The sequence below is a fragment of the Azolla caroliniana genome, unplaced genomic scaffold (assembly GCF_043228905.1).
Source record: "Azolla caroliniana isolate FFs.n. ecotype wild unplaced genomic scaffold, voAzoCaro1.0.p SCAF_9, whole genome shotgun sequence".
Taxonomy (NCBI): Eukaryota; Viridiplantae; Streptophyta; class Polypodiopsida; order Salviniales; family Salviniaceae; genus Azolla; species Azolla caroliniana.
In genome coordinates, this window is record NW_028230444.1 from 3,898,122 (window position 1) to 3,914,253 (window position 16,132).

Below are 16,132 nucleotides of genomic sequence, written 5' to 3' on the forward strand. Positions count from 1 at the left end.
TAATCCGACTTATAGATGAGCATAATGTGTAGATGTGCCTAATTACATCTCTTTGAAGAGGACTCATTGATACGACATACTATTAACTTTTGCTCCTAGCTACACCTCTCCTTATTAGATTATATCTAGTTATTGGTGATATAATATCATAAACATGATCAAGAACATATGGTTATCTCAATGGATCAACATCCCCTAAGCAATAAGGATTTCTCTAGCTCGTAATTTATTCCAATTCATCAACAATCCTCACGTCCAAACACGTCTAACTAAATCTCTTCGCAAATGGATTCACGATACCATCAGCTTATGGTAATGCCAAGTCCTCTTTGACGTGGATGATATGACTCGAGATTATATATATATGCTCAGGATGCTCAGAAGCACCATTCCAAAGTGGAACACTTGATATCGATTCAAGGATCCATATATACATCTAGCTTCGTGGGGCACACTCTTGGGACGGTCCCGCCCCTAGCCTTGACTCTCTAAACAAGTTTTTGAGCTGCCAAGGCCTTACTATCTTACTAGTGGAACTTATTACTTATAAATGCTCTCCGAAGGAAGACAGGAGAACAATTCACATGACCCCTTCCAAACAGAGAGCCCTTTTCATTCATTATCACCTCCCCCTCCACACACACACGCATTCTCTCTCTCTCTCTCTCTCTCTCTCTCTCTCTCTCTCTCACACACACACACACACACACACACACACACACACGGAAACCCTTTTAACAAAACAGAGACTCTTTTTTGACTATAAATTCACTCATTCGCTCACTCTCTCTCTCTCTCCATTACACACACACACACAAGATCCTTTTTCAAAACAGAGACCTTCCTTAATTACAAATTCATTCATTCATTCATTCTCTCTCTCTCTCTCTCTCTCTCTCTCTCTCTCTCTCTCTACCCCTGTTCTGCTGATTCATCTTCAAGCTCACCACCGATCTTGGGCCTTCACACAAGACTTTCGGAGGTATATTTTGTTCATCTCGTTTTCTTTGCACGTCTTTGTATATATAATGAATGGATTTGAATATACATACTAGCATTTGAACCCGAACCTGAGCTTCTGTACCTGAATATTAGATCTCTCGCTCAAATCTGAAGAAAAGAAGGGGTCGGGCTCAAGCTTTCATGGCGATCTTACCGATCCGCTGCTTCACAAGCTAAGATCTGCCTGGTTTCCTTTTCCTCCTCCTCTTCTTCTATAGAAGATCTGCAGAAAATGAAACGTAGGCTTTTAGATCCCAGGAGACAACAGAGGAGGAAATTCTCTTCTTCTGCGTTTTTTTTGCTTATTGTGGGTCTCTTCACATTGTTTACATTTGCTCTTCTTGGACACCAACGGCGCCCCATTCCATCTGCTCCTTCACGAATCAAGGTTTACCATCCTTTTCTTTTGTCTTTTTTCTTCTTCTTCTCAGATAATTTCTTTTATTCGAAATTATTGCATAAGATCTCATTTTGCGTTTAAGTAGGAACACATCTTGCGTTTACATAAAATCTCATTTTGTGTTTAAATAAGTTCGAATCCCCTGTTTAAATAATGTCAACATTCGTGTCTAAATAAGATAAGTGTTCGCCCTTATTTAAATAAGGTAAGAGTTTTATGTTTACATCAGATCAGATGTCGTCTTTATATAAGATCAGGAGTTGTTTAGATTGAAGACGTCCTCTTAAGAATGGAGCTTTATTTTAGTTTAGCATCAGGGGAGCTAAAAAAATAGGAAAGAGAATATCAAGGAGGCTTAATTGTCTCATTTTGGCATCACTACACCAATTTTATATTTGGCTTCATGCTGAAACTTGTTATGAAGTTACTGCATAGTGAAATTGGAACCCAATTCATCAAATCTCTCCTTTGTTTGTAGGAATTTTTTAATTAGTCTTTGCACTTCACAACCAAATCATGTAAAGAACAATTTCTTTATGCCAACACATGAAGAGCAAGTTTTAGCAAGGCTACCTTGTGCTAAATAACGTTCGTTCATAACTGTGATTTCCAGTTCCCTCGTAGAGCCTCATATAGTATGTTTATGAAGAGAGGTTATATAAGGTACTTGGGGTAATTCCTGTAGCTCTTCCACCTGAGCCACTACATGCGAGCTTTGTCTTGTTCACTCTAGGCATGATAGTGAAAGCTATTTGCCACTTGCAAAGTGCTACAAAGTGGGCACATTTTGCACACAATTTCATTGGGTTATGGTGGAGGGCTTCCCACAGGAGAGGACCAGATGCACTATTGTGCTGGTTCAAAGATTGTTAATTCCCTATAATTAAGGAACTACAAGACCATCATGATTGGTCATATCATGACCATACTATTGTGGGTCAATACTTGAGGTGGGGTTTAGCTCATGCCATAGTTGTTAAAAAATGTGTATCCTACATTTATTCTATGTTTTAGAATACTCTGAAGTATTCTACACGTATTCTACGTTTTAGAACTGTGATTTTTCAAAATTTCACATATTCTATGTATTCTAAAAATTTGACGTATTCTACATATTTAACAAGTATTTAACATTTCAAAAAATTGTAAACATTTTGAAAATTTTAAAAATTATTATTCTTTTGAAAAAAACATTAAATTTTAAGAAGCATTTAACATATTTTATGAGTATTCTACATATTTAAAGTATTCTAGATGTATTCTGAGTATTTAACGTATTTATCTGTAAAATACGTATTCTAAATGTTTTAAAAAAGAAGTTAGAATACTTAGCATACATATTCTATGCGTATTGTATGCTAAGTATCCTACAACAATGGCTCATGCAGAGAGAGGAGAGGGGCTTTCCGTCCTTGACCAGGTGAGCTTCAGATGGGCATTCACTACCATCAATCACATTTTCGTTCTATGTTGGCTCATTAATGGACAAGGTATAGTCATAAGATGCTACATTGTTGCTTTGTGGACTTGGCAAAGTTTTTGACACAGTTCTGTGCAAGATGCTCTTCCAAGGCTACCAAGGATTGTGGTTAACTGCAGAGATAATTTGGGCCATTTGTGCTATGTACAAGAAAGTGAAAGGTAGAGTGCATTGCATTGGGGCCTTATTAGAAACCATTGCCAGTGCAATTGGTGTGAAGCAAGGGTGCCCACTCTCTCTCACAGTTTCTGGAATCTGCCTCGATGAAGTCTTTTACTATATTGCGAGCTGGGGGAGAGATTGTGAACTATAAAAGTAGCCAATGCATTATTATATCATGATTAATGCTGATGTCAACTCGATTTTGTAGTCTTAGGTGGGTCCACATGGCCATCTCATTGCTCTTGATGAGTTTTGCACCTAGAGAAGGCTTCCGATAAACCCTGGGAAGACCAAGACTATGTTGTTTTACATATGCAAACTTGTTAGGAAAGGTGCAATATTGACATCGTCAGGAGGCTAGGTGGAGGTGGGGGAGTCTTAGGCATACATGGAAGTTACTTTTGCAAGCCCACTAGGACTTTTCACCTTGACACGGTGCAATTACCTAGATGATATGCAACCTTGGATATGAGAAAGCAGAAAGCACATTTTAATAAAGCTTTTATGTAAGGATAGGTTACGACACAATAGTCTCATCCAGCTTGATGTATGCACCAACGGTGTGGGCCCTTGAACTCTCACGTATGTCATGGACAAAGATTGAGATTGCAGATATATATGATGACATGCCTAATACACATCGAGAACTTGGTATTACATGATAATATCAGAGCACAGATCTCACTGCATTGCTCTTGATTGTTTAAGACGTCTTCTAGGACAAAGATTGAGATTGCAGATATATATGATGACATGCCTAATACACATCGAGAACTTGGTATTACATGATAATATCAGAGCACAGATCTCACTGCATTGCTCTTGATTGTTTAAGACGTCTTCTAGGAAATCTGTTTTGTTTAGGAGGTGAATTACCATGAGATAAACTCACCATGCAATGTATTGAAGTCCCCTAGATGGATAGATAGATATTTTTTTAGCGTCCATAGAGAGGCCAATATTGACCCATAGGACCTAAGTACAAAAGTTATCTTTATGTGTGTCTCCTTCTAAGAAGGGATATTCATACTTTGAAGCACCAAGTCTCGGTGTGCGAATAAGGCATACACATATGAGCTCAACCTTCTAGGTGTTCTCTCTAGTATGATACTCAAGTCATCATCCCCACTTAATATATCGTCATAGCTTTCATGAATTGCACTATACGCAGAGCATGTAAAAAGCAAGTTATTTTGGCTGATTTTGATTCCATAATGCAACTTCAATACTTAGGTTGTGTGATCAAGTGCGAAGGAGTGTTAGGGCTCTACGAGAGTTAATACTCATGTTAGTAATGAGGTAAGGTTGAATATGATCAATGGGCCTTCTTGCCTTAAATAGGACCCAACATTCAGGATTGATGTTTGCAATGTAATATTCTAATTTTGTCCTTTAGCATCTTTCCACTTCTTCCCTAGTGGATCTCCCAATTTTGGAGTTTGCTTATGGCTTTCAACCATGAACCTTTATTGATGTTAATATACATCGTGATGAGTTGAGAAATACACAAAACATTCCAAGAGATACGCAAAATATGCTAGATATCGCATGATATAATATAAAAACGACTCAATATAGAGCACATTTTTATGCTGACCATATTTGAGAACCTTTTGTTTTCAACCTTGGACAAAAAGTATTTCCATGTGTGCCTTACGATTCTAAGCCATTATCTATTGGTAAGTGTGCTAAATTAGCCCCATGGTTTTGTGGACCTTTCACATTCCTCAAATGCATTGGTTCATCCGTCTATTCCCTCGCTCTTCTTGACGGTATCAAAATCCATTCGGTTTTGATGTAAATCATTTGAAAGAACTTCTTTGTTCTCACAATAATATAGTTACAACCGAAACTTTGTTTATTTTCGAGGATTTAGTTTCTAAGCCACATGCACTTTAGAGATTTCTCGATGTTAAAATAAAACATTTTTCTTACAAAACAATCCAAGAATTAAAAATTAAATGTATTTATAAGTCTATTGAAGATGCTACATGGGAACAAGAAGACACCATTAAGACGAACTTCCCTAACTTCTCATTTCAAGAGATGTGATGTCTTAAAGAGGGGGGTATATACAGGCATAACCACAATTGGTATAAACACGAAACCCTAAACTTTTGAGAGTGGATCATGGAAATCGACAAAAGTTTCTGGACTTGTTACGAAGGGCACAAAGAAATGCTGTTTATTTTGCAAAAGCCTGACCACTTCGTGATGCCAATTATTTCATGTGTGCTTGCAATCTGAAACTAAAACTTTTGAAACATTTTGTATGCATAAAACATTGGTCTTACCTACCACATTTTAAGTGACAATTTTCAAGATCAGATTTCAGACTTTTGGGATAATATGTATGATGTTAATTATGGTTCCAATTTGTTTGTGAGCTTTGAAATCACAGCTATAATTTGGCATTTCATACATAGATACAATATCAGCGCAAGCTACAGGTTGGGAATTCCTCCATAAAATACCCCTGGTTGCCGCAAATGGCTATTAAATCCCTCACTAAACCAGAAAATGGTCTCATAATACAATGTTTATGCAACACATTTGTTTTAATGGTGTACTCATTTCTATTTATTAATTATGTTTGATCTGCAATGCGAGTCAAAATGTTTTCATAGAAATGTTTTTCCTTCAGGCTGTCCTAGTTTTAAGAATAATAGCAATGTTTTTAGGATCTTACTTGACCTGGATTCATCAAATAAAATATATATAAATTTTTATGAGGAATTTTTCATAAAAGTATTTTTCAGATACCAAAATGTATTCCAAATTATGAGGAATTGAGCAACATTGATTGGATGGTTGTGATAAGTCAATTTTCTGAAAATGAACTTGATGCGAATGATTTTATTTAAACTCTGGCACCCCAATGGAAAACTGATCTGGATAATGACATTTGAATTGTAGTTCTTCTAAAAGTTTTATATTATTCATCATAGGTTTGTATATCTGGGCATGGAAACCACCATGCTTGTGTAATAGTGTTAAAGAGTGCCACTCCTGTCCTTACATGCTTGTTTCTATTCTGCAGCATGTGAATGAGCCATCCTCATTCAATTTGACAAATGAGATTCTTAGTTCTGTGTCTTTAACTCGGCAATTGGGGGATCAGATGACACTAGCCAAGGCCTATGTTGTAATAGCAAAGGAAAACAATAATTTAGAACTGGCATGGGAATTAAGTGCACAGATTCGAGCATGCCAGCAACTTCTTTCTAAATCAGCAGCACGAGGTTACCCATCAAGTCTGGAGGAGGCTGAACCAATTATACGAGCACTTTCTATATTGATCTATCAGGCGAAAGAGCTTCATTATGATAGTGCTACAATGATAATGAAACTCAAGGCCCAGATTCAGGGATTAGAGGAAAGGGTTAATGCAGCTACAGTACAGAGCACAACTTTTGGGCAACTTGCAGCAGAAGCGGTACCAAAAGGTTTGTATTGTCTTGGAAATAGGCTTACTATGGAATGGGCAATTGATCCCGATCTTCGGAGTTTCATTGCAAGGCAGAAGCGATCAACAAAGCTAGTAGATACCAGACTCTATCATTTTTGCATCTTCTCTGACAATATACTTGCAACTTCTGTAGTGGTGAACTCAACAGTCACAAATGCGGTGCAGCCCGACCATCTTGTTTTTCACCTTGTGACAGATCAAGTTAATTTTGGCGCTATGCAGGCATGGTTCAGCATAAATGATTTTAAAGGAGCAACAATTGAAGTGCAAAATGTAGACAATTTCTCATGGCTCAATGCTTCCTATGTGCCTGTGCTGAAGCAACTTCAGGATGCAGAGACTCAGAGTTATTACTTCAAAGGAGGCCAAGATCCCAAGAGTGCTGTGAAATTCCGTAATCCAAAGTACTTATCCATGCTTAACCACTTGCGGTTTTACATTCCTGAAGTCTATCCTTCTTTGAAGAAGGTAGTATTTCTTGATGATGATGTGGTGGTTCAAAAGGACTTGACAAATTTATTCTCAATAGATCTTCATGGGAATGTGAATGGAGCAGTGGAGACTTGCCTAGAGTCTTTCCATCGATACCACAAATACTTGAATTTCTCTCATCCAAAGATTCAAGCAAGTTTCGATCCTGATGCTTGTGGATGGGCCTTCGGAATGAATGTTTTTGATCTTGTGGCTTGGAGGGAGGCAAACGTAACGAGTCGGTATCATTATTGGCAAGAACAAAATGTTGATAGAACTTTATGGAAGCTTGGAACATTACCACCGGGGTTACTAACCTTTTATGGGTTAACCGAGCCTCTCGACCGCAAGTGGCATGTGTTAGGTCTCGGATATGATCCCAATGTGGATGATCAGCTGATCGAAACAGCTGCAGTTGTGCACTATAATGGTAATCTCAAGCCATGGCTGAAGCTTGCCATGAGTAGGTATAGACCTCTGTGGGAGAAGTATGTGAACTTCTTACATCCTTTGCTACAAGAATGCAATGTACACTGATTGGGAAGCAATTCTTTTTTTTGGGCCTTACTGTTTCTGGCACTCTTTGAGTAATGCTCAATTCTTGGTGAATTGAAACAGAGTGCCCAAGTGAAGAAAATGAGATTTTTTTCTCTTCATTTAGATATTATAGAGTTCCATTCTTTTAGAGAAATCAAATTTGTTATTTCATTTCAGGACTAACGAGGTGAGATCCTTAATGGAAAGCAATGCAATATAAGAAGCCGATGACTAATATATGCCTGAAATGATGTGATTTTAGTTCTTAGTCTAGATGTTGGCAGTGCCTTTGGGTGCATCCATGATCATTTAGAGTAATACTTTTCTCTGGGGCATGACTATTGTATTTGTCTTCTTTATTTTGCATCTGCTTCGAAAAGGTGCACTCTAGGTGGTTAAGAGCCACCATTAACGAGGCAGTTTCGACTGCAAGAAATCATGTCTTGACATAAAAATGAAATGTAAAACTTGTCAAGCGTCTTTGTATCTCATTGATATGCAAAATACTGTTTTCCTTTGTTTGCATCTTTTTTATCACTCTCTGCGTCCATATGCTTGATGGGTTGGTTGCCTTACATATCGGAACCTTGGTTGTTAGGCTAGTGAACTTTATGGATAAGGGAATTTGAATATTTAGAGATAAGCATCTTGATCAATGCTCTCTTAAGACATACTTTTGGAATTTCAAGAAAATTGATTTACATCGGGGAAAAGAAAGTTTGAAATGCAAAATTAAATCATGTCTTAAATGAAAATTTCCCAAGAGCTACCCAAGGGAGTATAGATATAAACATGTACATTGAATTTAAGGAATTTCTTGTATAATGGAGAGAACATACTCACTGAGAGTTTTTTGTGAAGTATGGGAGAACAATGCAACAATCTTTGGGGAGGTACCATAATAATTGCCTTTAGGGAGAGGACATTGAGAAGTGTGCCAAACGTTATAAATCTTTGTCATACAATCCAATCATTGTCCTTTATAAGTAGATCCATTGCTTTGGGGGTGTTTTGTGTCTCAAATTTGTGGAATGTCTTGCTAATAAAAATTTCCTTATGACATAAATAAAGTTTTATAGATTAGTTGGTGAATTCTTGCATACTCATTGAACCTTTGATGTTAGCTTCTTTCTCATGTATTTGAGGAGATGAAATCTGTGGTATTTGGATCAACAAAATGATCAAACATTTTTATGAATGCAATTGAGAGAGAGAGAGAGAGAGAGAGAGAGAAATACTATGAAATCATGAATCGAAGCTATGTCTCAATTTGTTATAGAAAAGATAGAGAAAAACATTGAATTAAGAAATTCCTTACAATAGGATGTATTAGCGAGCGTCGGCGGACAGGAATATTGTTCCAATTGGGCCTATGAGTGAGTGTGTGTGTGTCAATTATCAATGTCTTTGGAATTTATTAACAATTTCTGTTGCACCTTGCCCCCTAATATGAGCAAGAAGAAGACACGCACGTGTCAACGACTGTGTCTCCTTGATGATTTTCTTTTCTTTTCTTTGGGTAGCATGTCATCAAGGATCCCACGAGTTCCGTTATTGGCTTGTGATAAGCCAGGAGTGATGATGGGCCCCAGAGCTGTGGGTTGGGGCCTTCGAAACACGGGATAGGATCGCGAACCCGAGTGCGTGAAGCGGGGTTGTCGTCGGTCGGTCAGTGGGCATGGCCACGATAGTCTCACATATGAGTTGTGTAGGCACGAGACGAGTGGGCGGGGGCCCGGGGGTTTGTAGAGGTGGCCGTGTCGGTCGGGCAGACAAGATGGTTGGTTGGTGGCAGGAGGAGGAGGAGGAGGAGGAGGAGGAGGGGCCAAGAAGAAGAAGAAGAAGAAGAGGAAAATGGTTGGTGTTGGTGTTGGTTTTGGGAGGGACAAATGGGCCAAAACACAAAGACAACTCTCTGACAGTCTCCTCTACTTCTTCTTTCTTCTTTCTTTCTTTCTTCTTCTTCTTCTTCTTCTTCTTCTTCTTCTTTGTTCTTCTTCTTGTTTCTGCAGTATATGGCAAAACATTTGTTCCTTCTGATGCGAGACGAAGTTGGAGAGGAGGAGGAAGAAGAAGAAGAAGAAGAAGAAGAAGAAGAAGGAGAAGCCGCCGCCGTCTCCCCCTCCGCCTCCGCAGCAGCAGCTGCGGCGATAGCAACGGCACCGAAACTGATACAGCAGCAGACGTAGAAGCAGAGGTACGCAGACAGAAAGAAGTAAAGAGAGAACGGGAAGGAAGAAGACTCGCGGCAGGTGAAATAAAGGAAGCCATCGCTATGAATTTCTCCGTCGAGCAGCAGCAGCAGCAACAACAACAACAGCAGCAGCAGCAGCAGCAGCAGCAAAGACGAACCATTGTTGAAAGGAAACGCGAGCTCGCTCTGCAGAGCCGACTAGCAGCAGCTCCCCCGCCTTCTCTTATTCCACCTTTAGCAGAAGAAAAATTGCTCGAAGGAGGAAGAAAAACAGAAACGAATCAGATGGAAATGGTGAGCCGTTTCAAGGAGAACGGAAATGGTGATGGTCCCCCTCTCAGTTTCAACTCGCCGGAATTTCTTCTTGCCAAGAAACGGCCCGCCGAAGTTTCTCCTTTAGGTTTCGAAAGAAAGATTGCTGTTCTTTCTGCACCTCTCGTAAGAGAGAAAGAAGAAGAGAAAGAGAAGATCAGAGATTTAGGAGAGGATATGGTAGAACAGACAGAGAAGGATACGTCTCCTGAAGCCATACAGGAAATCGTGGCGCAGTATAAGGCTGATTTGTGTGAACTTACTGTGAACTCGAAGATAATCATAACTAGACTTACTATCATTGCTGGAGACAATATTCATGCTGCCAAGGGTATTGCGACAGCTATTTGTACACACATTCTAGAGGTAAGCTGTGTCAAATGTCTTCCATTATATGCTGATACTAAACATGATCTATGTAAAATTTCTGCCATTCTTTGTGAATAAATGTATGAGGTAAGATATGCAGAATTCGACCTTTTATTTGAGGAAGTGTATGGTACAAGCTATGACTTTTCTTCCATTAAATGTATGTAGTAGCCATATGGATTCTCTACCATCATATGTGCATAATGGATGTGGAAATCTGTGAATTTTCTGCCATTGAATATATGCAGTAAGTATAGGAATTCTTTGTCATGCTATATTTAGAAACGTATAAGTCAATTTCTGCCATTTTATATGAATAAATGTATGAAATAAGCTGAATAAATTTTCTGCTCTTCTATGTACAGAAATGAGTGATGCAAGCTGTGAAATTTCTGCCATTTTTTGTGCATAAATGTATGCAGTAAGCCATGTGAAATTCTAGCTATTTTATGTGCATAAATGCTTGAGGTAAACTATTGTATTATCTAAGAGTATGAGGTAAGCCATGTGTATTTTCTGCCATTTTATGTGCATAAATGCGTGAGGTAAATCACATGTTTCTGCCATTTTATGTGTGTAAAGGGTCAAGCTATATGAATGTTTAGAGTTTCTACCATTTTATATGCTTAAAGCTATGATGTAAGACATTTAAATTTGCTGCCATTACAGGATATCTGAAATCGATGTTTTTTTATCTAGATCTACATTTTAGCAACTGCCTGTTTGAATTGAAATTTTACACTTATATTTTGCAGGTGCCAAGTGATCAAAAGTTACCGTGTCTTTATCTTCTTGATAGTATTGTGAAGAATATTGGCCGTGAGTATATTGACCTTTTTGCTGCAAGGTTACCTGAGGTGAGTCAACAAATTAAAGCTTTGAAAAGAATGCTACTTGGAAGAATGACGTTCATCGTTTTTTTCCATAGTTGTGCTATAGTTAATGCAAGTTTCTTGTAGGATTTATAAGATCCATTACACAATACCTCAATAAACAAGGGCAATAAATCTTGTTGCAGTATATATGTTACAAATAGAACCATGACAATAAGTGAGGGTTTCATTGGATCTGGACCAAGAGACTAGCAATGGATTGTCTGTAAATATTGCATTTTCTGAATTCCTACAAAAACATTTTGAAGCAAACATCAAAGATGGGTCATGGTCTACCTGATGATTGATTACATGTATGTAGAAGGTTTTAGGTACATTTGTTAGTCTGAGCTGTCACTGATTGGGGCTGATGTCTGGTGTTATCTGATCAGGAAGGTCTTTAACTTCTATGAACATGTATTTACTTTGAATTTTGGTGGATCATACAGGTGTTCGGTGAAGCATACAGACAAGTTGATCCTTCACTGCATCCAAAGATGAAGCGATTGTTTGAAACATGGAGAGAGGTATTCCCAGGAGATCCACTGTTCCGAATAGAGGCCAAATTGCAATTCAATTCAGTTCCATCCACTTCTTTGACAGCTTCAAGACCTACCGAATCTCCTCCTCAACGTCCAGGCCATGGCATTCATGTAAATCCTAGTTATCTTGAAGCCCAGAGGCAAAGACTTCAGCAGGCTAGCGAAGTAAGTAGAGCTTCATTATCTATATGAAACAGAATGTAATCTGTAAAGTGGTTTGTTTATAAGTAATGTGATAATTTGGGTAGCTAGTCTTGAAAATACAGGCTACTGTTTTTATTTGGTTGTATTTTTGGGTCAAGGTAAAGAGTGAGATGATCCTTCTTTGATTGTGTGCGAAAGGAAGCAAACAATTATGTGAAAGAAAGAGTATATTAAAATCTCTAGAACACATAGGGGTATTTGTGTATGATAGTCAAATAGTAATCATATGTATGAAGAGAATTCTAGAATTTGTGGGGGAATGAATAGTAAACAGTATAACTCTATTGTGCATGTCGTAATATCTTTCTTTCAAAGGCAATTGGCTGATGCTGTTTGTAAACTTTAAGAAAAACACACTACATTTAGATGCTCTTTTAATGACTATGAAGATTGAATAAGCATAGTTCTTATGGGGTGTGTTTCGGTTTATGTTCCAGCCCCCTGCAAGAAGTCCTGAAAAAGATTCCTTTGCTTCTGAATTCCGAGCAAGAAAAAGTTTCGGAGACAGTTTTCTGGATTATGATTATGTTTGCACAGACATAGGAGCCAAAATCGGTAAGGAAAGGTCGCGAAGTGAAGAAGAACCTTGGGAAAAGGGATGGCCCAAGGATGATACCACTTTGAGGCCAAGCAACAATGAGCTAGAGCAACAGTACGGTCATGGGAATGTCTATGAGGGGAGGCAATCTACTCCAAGGCTTCTTATAGATGCGTACGGTAACATAAGAGTGCCACCAGCATTGAAGAACCCTCCAGCATCTACAGTGATCCAGAGAGACCGTGGGCAAGGAAGAGGAGGTCCATGGCAGGAGCAAAGCACTATATGGGATGAAAAGGTTCCAAGGCTCATGGACAATGATCGTAACTGGGAGACATCCCGTAGAGGCAATTGGTATCCTGGAGATGTGGACAAAGATTTAACCCGTGTTGGACTGGGAAAGGCAACAGGGACTACTGAATGGCACTATGATACTGCCATGCATTCAATGAGTCAACAAAGCAACATTAGTTTTCAAAGAGTATGAATTTTCTTATCCATTACATTAGTTTTCATTGGTTTTCGTATTATTTTGGTTGGTTACATAAGGACAATTTACTCTGTTTTACAGGATCAGCAAGAAAATTCGTTGATACATCAAGAAGCTGGGATAGGCATCAGTGCAAATTTGGAAGCTCGACCAGTTCCCCCTTATCCCTTGTCTCCCCATGCAAGTTCGCCATTGCAAAGGCTTCATTCGCCACACTTTATTCAGCCTGGCACACTTCCTCCAAGTTTACATATGCAAGTGTCAACAAGACCTCCGCTGCATCCTCAGAGTATTGTAACTTCTCAAGTAAGCACTCAGCAGCCTGTGCCACCTCCAACAATGAATCCATCACAATGGCAAGGCCATGTTATTGTCACAAGCATGTCTCAAACAGGTGAACAAAAAATATCAATGCATCAGCCTTTACATGAACAGCAGTTTGGACTTCCTTTTCAGCCTTCTAAGGGTGAAGCAGGAACTGCATCTTTAGATCAGGCGTTGCAACCTCAGCAATTACCTCAGAGCTCAACAGCCCTTCCCATTTCAGCTGACTTGTTAAACTCGTTAAAACAGTTGCAAGCTAGTCTGCAACCTTTGAAAAACCATCCAGCGAAACATACCCAGATACTTAAACCTGACCATGTTTATGTCAAGCAGACCTCACAACCACTTTTGGAACATAATTTACAGCCTTCCCAATTTGGACAAGTCAAAAAGGCTTCTGAATCTGTCCAACCAGTCTCACAAGGTCAGCAACCTAGCCAGCTTCTCACAGCATTTCTCAGTAGTGGAATTACGGGTTTACAACCTCAATTAATGCCTAGTGGACATGCACAATTTGGGTTTCCTGTCACAACTATATCTCTACCAACAACCCAAAATGTTATAACACCGGTTTCTGCTCCATTACAACCATCTCAGCAACCTCCTCTTCCACCTGGTCCCCCACCATCATCCCACGTGGTAAACATCCCATTACAGCCTATGAGTAACATCACATCTCTCCTGTCTTCGTTAATGGCGCAGGGTGTCATTTCACCTGTTAATTCTTTATCACAACCAAAGGTTGTCGCAGCGAGTACTACTACTGTTTCTAGTCAGAATTTCAATGTTGCAGCTGAATCTGGAAAAGCTTCACTTAATTTTCAGAGTGCCACAGTTACTGATGTTTCCTTGGAACAGAGAAAACAGGAGTCAGTCGGTTTAGAATTCAAGCCTGAAGTTCTAAGAGAACGACACGACTCTATTTTACATGATCTTTACCCAAATGTGCTTGAACAGTGCAAAATATGTGGGCTTCGTTGCAAGTCCCAGGGTGATTTGGTAAGGCATACTGATTGGCATGCTTCAAGAGACCATAATCGCGTTTCAGAAATGTTATCTAGAGGATGGTATGAAGATAAGGAGGAGTGGATCAAAGGAACTGATTTCTCTGCATTTATCCATCGATTTCCGCCTGGTGCCTTAGCTGATGAAAGTTGTTCGGTAGTTGAAGAAGAAGAACCATCTGTTCTTGCAAATGAAAATCAGCCTACATGTACATTGTGTGGGGAACCATTTGAGGACTTTTATAGCGATGAAAAAGAGGAGTGGATGTACAAGGGTGCGGTTTATATGAATACAGATTCAAGCGTGGACAAAGGCTCAATTGTTCATGCAAAATGCCTTTCCAACTCAGACATTAGCGGTACAAACTTACTGGTAAGTCCTAAGCATTATGTCTGAATAAAATTTTCTCGAACCTTGTTATTGTATTTTGTTTGAAGAAAGATAGAAAATCTTTGGTTTTTGAAATATGAATGTATACCACATACATCATCTACCATGCATAGGATTCAGCCACATTACATTCTCGCTTCTCGAATTTCATTTCCATAATTTACTGGTTTTGTTTTCTGGTCATATCTGACCAGAAATGGAGATTATAGGCAGGTTGTCTTGTTACTGGGTTTTGGGCATTCGGCTTTTAAATCAAGCATAGTTGACGAAGCACAATTCATCTCTACTGATAAACAATGAATGACTGCAGGAAACAGAACATGATCTGGAGCATATCAACAAAAAAGTTCGGTTCTGAAACTTTTGCAGACTAGATCCAGCAAGTGTAACATATTTACTAAGTGATAGCACAAGGATTTGAAAGAATAGGCTCTGAAATCTTATGCCTTGTGATATTTAACTCTATGCTTTGGTAAGCATGATAGGCTCCTGTACTGGTTCCATATGGGAGTTTTCTGTGCAGATGCCTGAACATGTAATAGTTGTGTAATACTACTTACACTGAAGACGTAGGGCTGAAGAGGTGGCATTAGTCTTGTACCAAAAATGACCTACTAAATAGCAGATTCAATCTGCAACAAAGGAAAGAAGCGGAGACAGAATTTGTGGCTTCTGATTGCTGGAACCAGAAGTAATGGTTAAGTTAATTGGTTTCACATGATTATATCAACTGTCAAGTCAATACCACATCATTTCAGAAATTTGGATCTATTAATGTGAACATGAATATAATGAGATCAAAATGCATGTTTCTATGATCGTAGGTAAAATAGTTACAGCTAGAATGGATTCCTTTGGATGAACGAAAATGTTTCCTTGGGTGAAAATTCATGTGTTCGACATTAAATAAGTAGCAGCATAGCCTTATCATTATGATTTATCAATGTCCCACTCATTGATAATAACTTTTTAAACTTGATCACCGAGGATGCCAACAGATCTTTCTCTCTTTTTCGGCAGGCAAATGTATTATATTATTATACAACACAAGATAATAATAGAAGGGTGGTACTGATCACAATCCTGTATCACACTGAGAACATGATGTTACAGCAAATTGTAGACTGGTCCCCTTTCTCTCAACATGGATTTGTGTTGGCTCACCAATCATGCTATTATAAGTGTCTCTGTCCCATCATAATGTATTGGATGGATCGAGGCTATCACTTGTAATGGGACCTATTCAATATCTTAGTGAGAAGATCCATGCCCCAGTTGTCGGTGAGATACATTGGGGATGATTTTTTGGTGGATCCTAGCATACATATAATCTCTTAAAATTTCTGTGGTGGAAGTTCTATGTCGTGGACA

At 38.8% G+C, this 16,132-nt stretch overlaps 2 protein-coding genes across 2 annotated transcripts; both read left to right on the forward strand.

Moving 5' to 3' along the window:
- Positions 1-808: 808 nt before the first annotated feature.
- Positions 809-8,048, forward strand: LOC147859926 (hexosyltransferase GAUT11-like). The gene is made up of 3 exons (XM_087324428.1): positions 809-982; positions 1,096-1,390; positions 6,085-8,048. Exons 2-3 carry the CDS (start codon positions 1,235-1,237, stop codon positions 7,519-7,521), a joined length of 1,593 nt encoding a protein of 530 aa, XP_087180554.1. The 5' UTR covers positions 809-982; positions 1,096-1,234; the 3' UTR covers positions 7,522-8,048.
- A 1,682-nt stretch (positions 8,049-9,730) lies between these two features.
- On the forward strand, positions 9,731-15,485 carry LOC147859927 (polyadenylation and cleavage factor homolog 4-like). The gene is made up of 6 exons (XM_087324427.1): positions 9,731-10,393; positions 11,152-11,253; positions 11,718-11,975; positions 12,452-13,033; positions 13,124-14,743; positions 15,072-15,485. The coding sequence occupies exons 1-6, from the start codon at positions 9,797-9,799 to the stop codon at positions 15,117-15,119; spliced, it is 3,207 nt and encodes a 1,068-aa protein (XP_087180553.1). The 5' UTR covers positions 9,731-9,796; the 3' UTR covers positions 15,120-15,485.
- Positions 15,486-16,132: the final 647 nt, after the last annotated feature.

What these genes read in the sequence shown, in the direction of transcription:
- LOC147859926 (XM_087324428.1), top strand. Translation starts at nt 1,235, where the DNA reads ATGAAACGTAGGCTTTTAGATCCCAGGAGACAACAGAGGAGGAAATTC. An exon ending in CTGCTCCTTCACGAATCAAG is followed by an intron (nt 1,391 to 6,084) that starts GTTTACCATCCT and finishes TCTATTCTGCAG; the next exon opens with CATGTGAATGAGCCATCCTC.
- LOC147859927 (XM_087324427.1), top strand. Translation starts at nt 9,797, where the DNA reads ATGAATTTCTCCGTCGAGCAGCAGCAGCAGCAACAACAACAACAGCAG. An exon ending in GCAACATTAGTTTTCAAAGA is followed by an intron (nt 13,034 to 13,123) that starts GTATGAATTTTC and finishes TCTGTTTTACAG; the next exon opens with GATCAGCAAGAAAATTCGTT. An exon ending in TTAGCGGTACAAACTTACTG is followed by an intron (nt 14,744 to 15,071) that starts GTAAGTCCTAAG and finishes GAATGACTGCAG; the next exon opens with GAAACAGAACATGATCTGGA.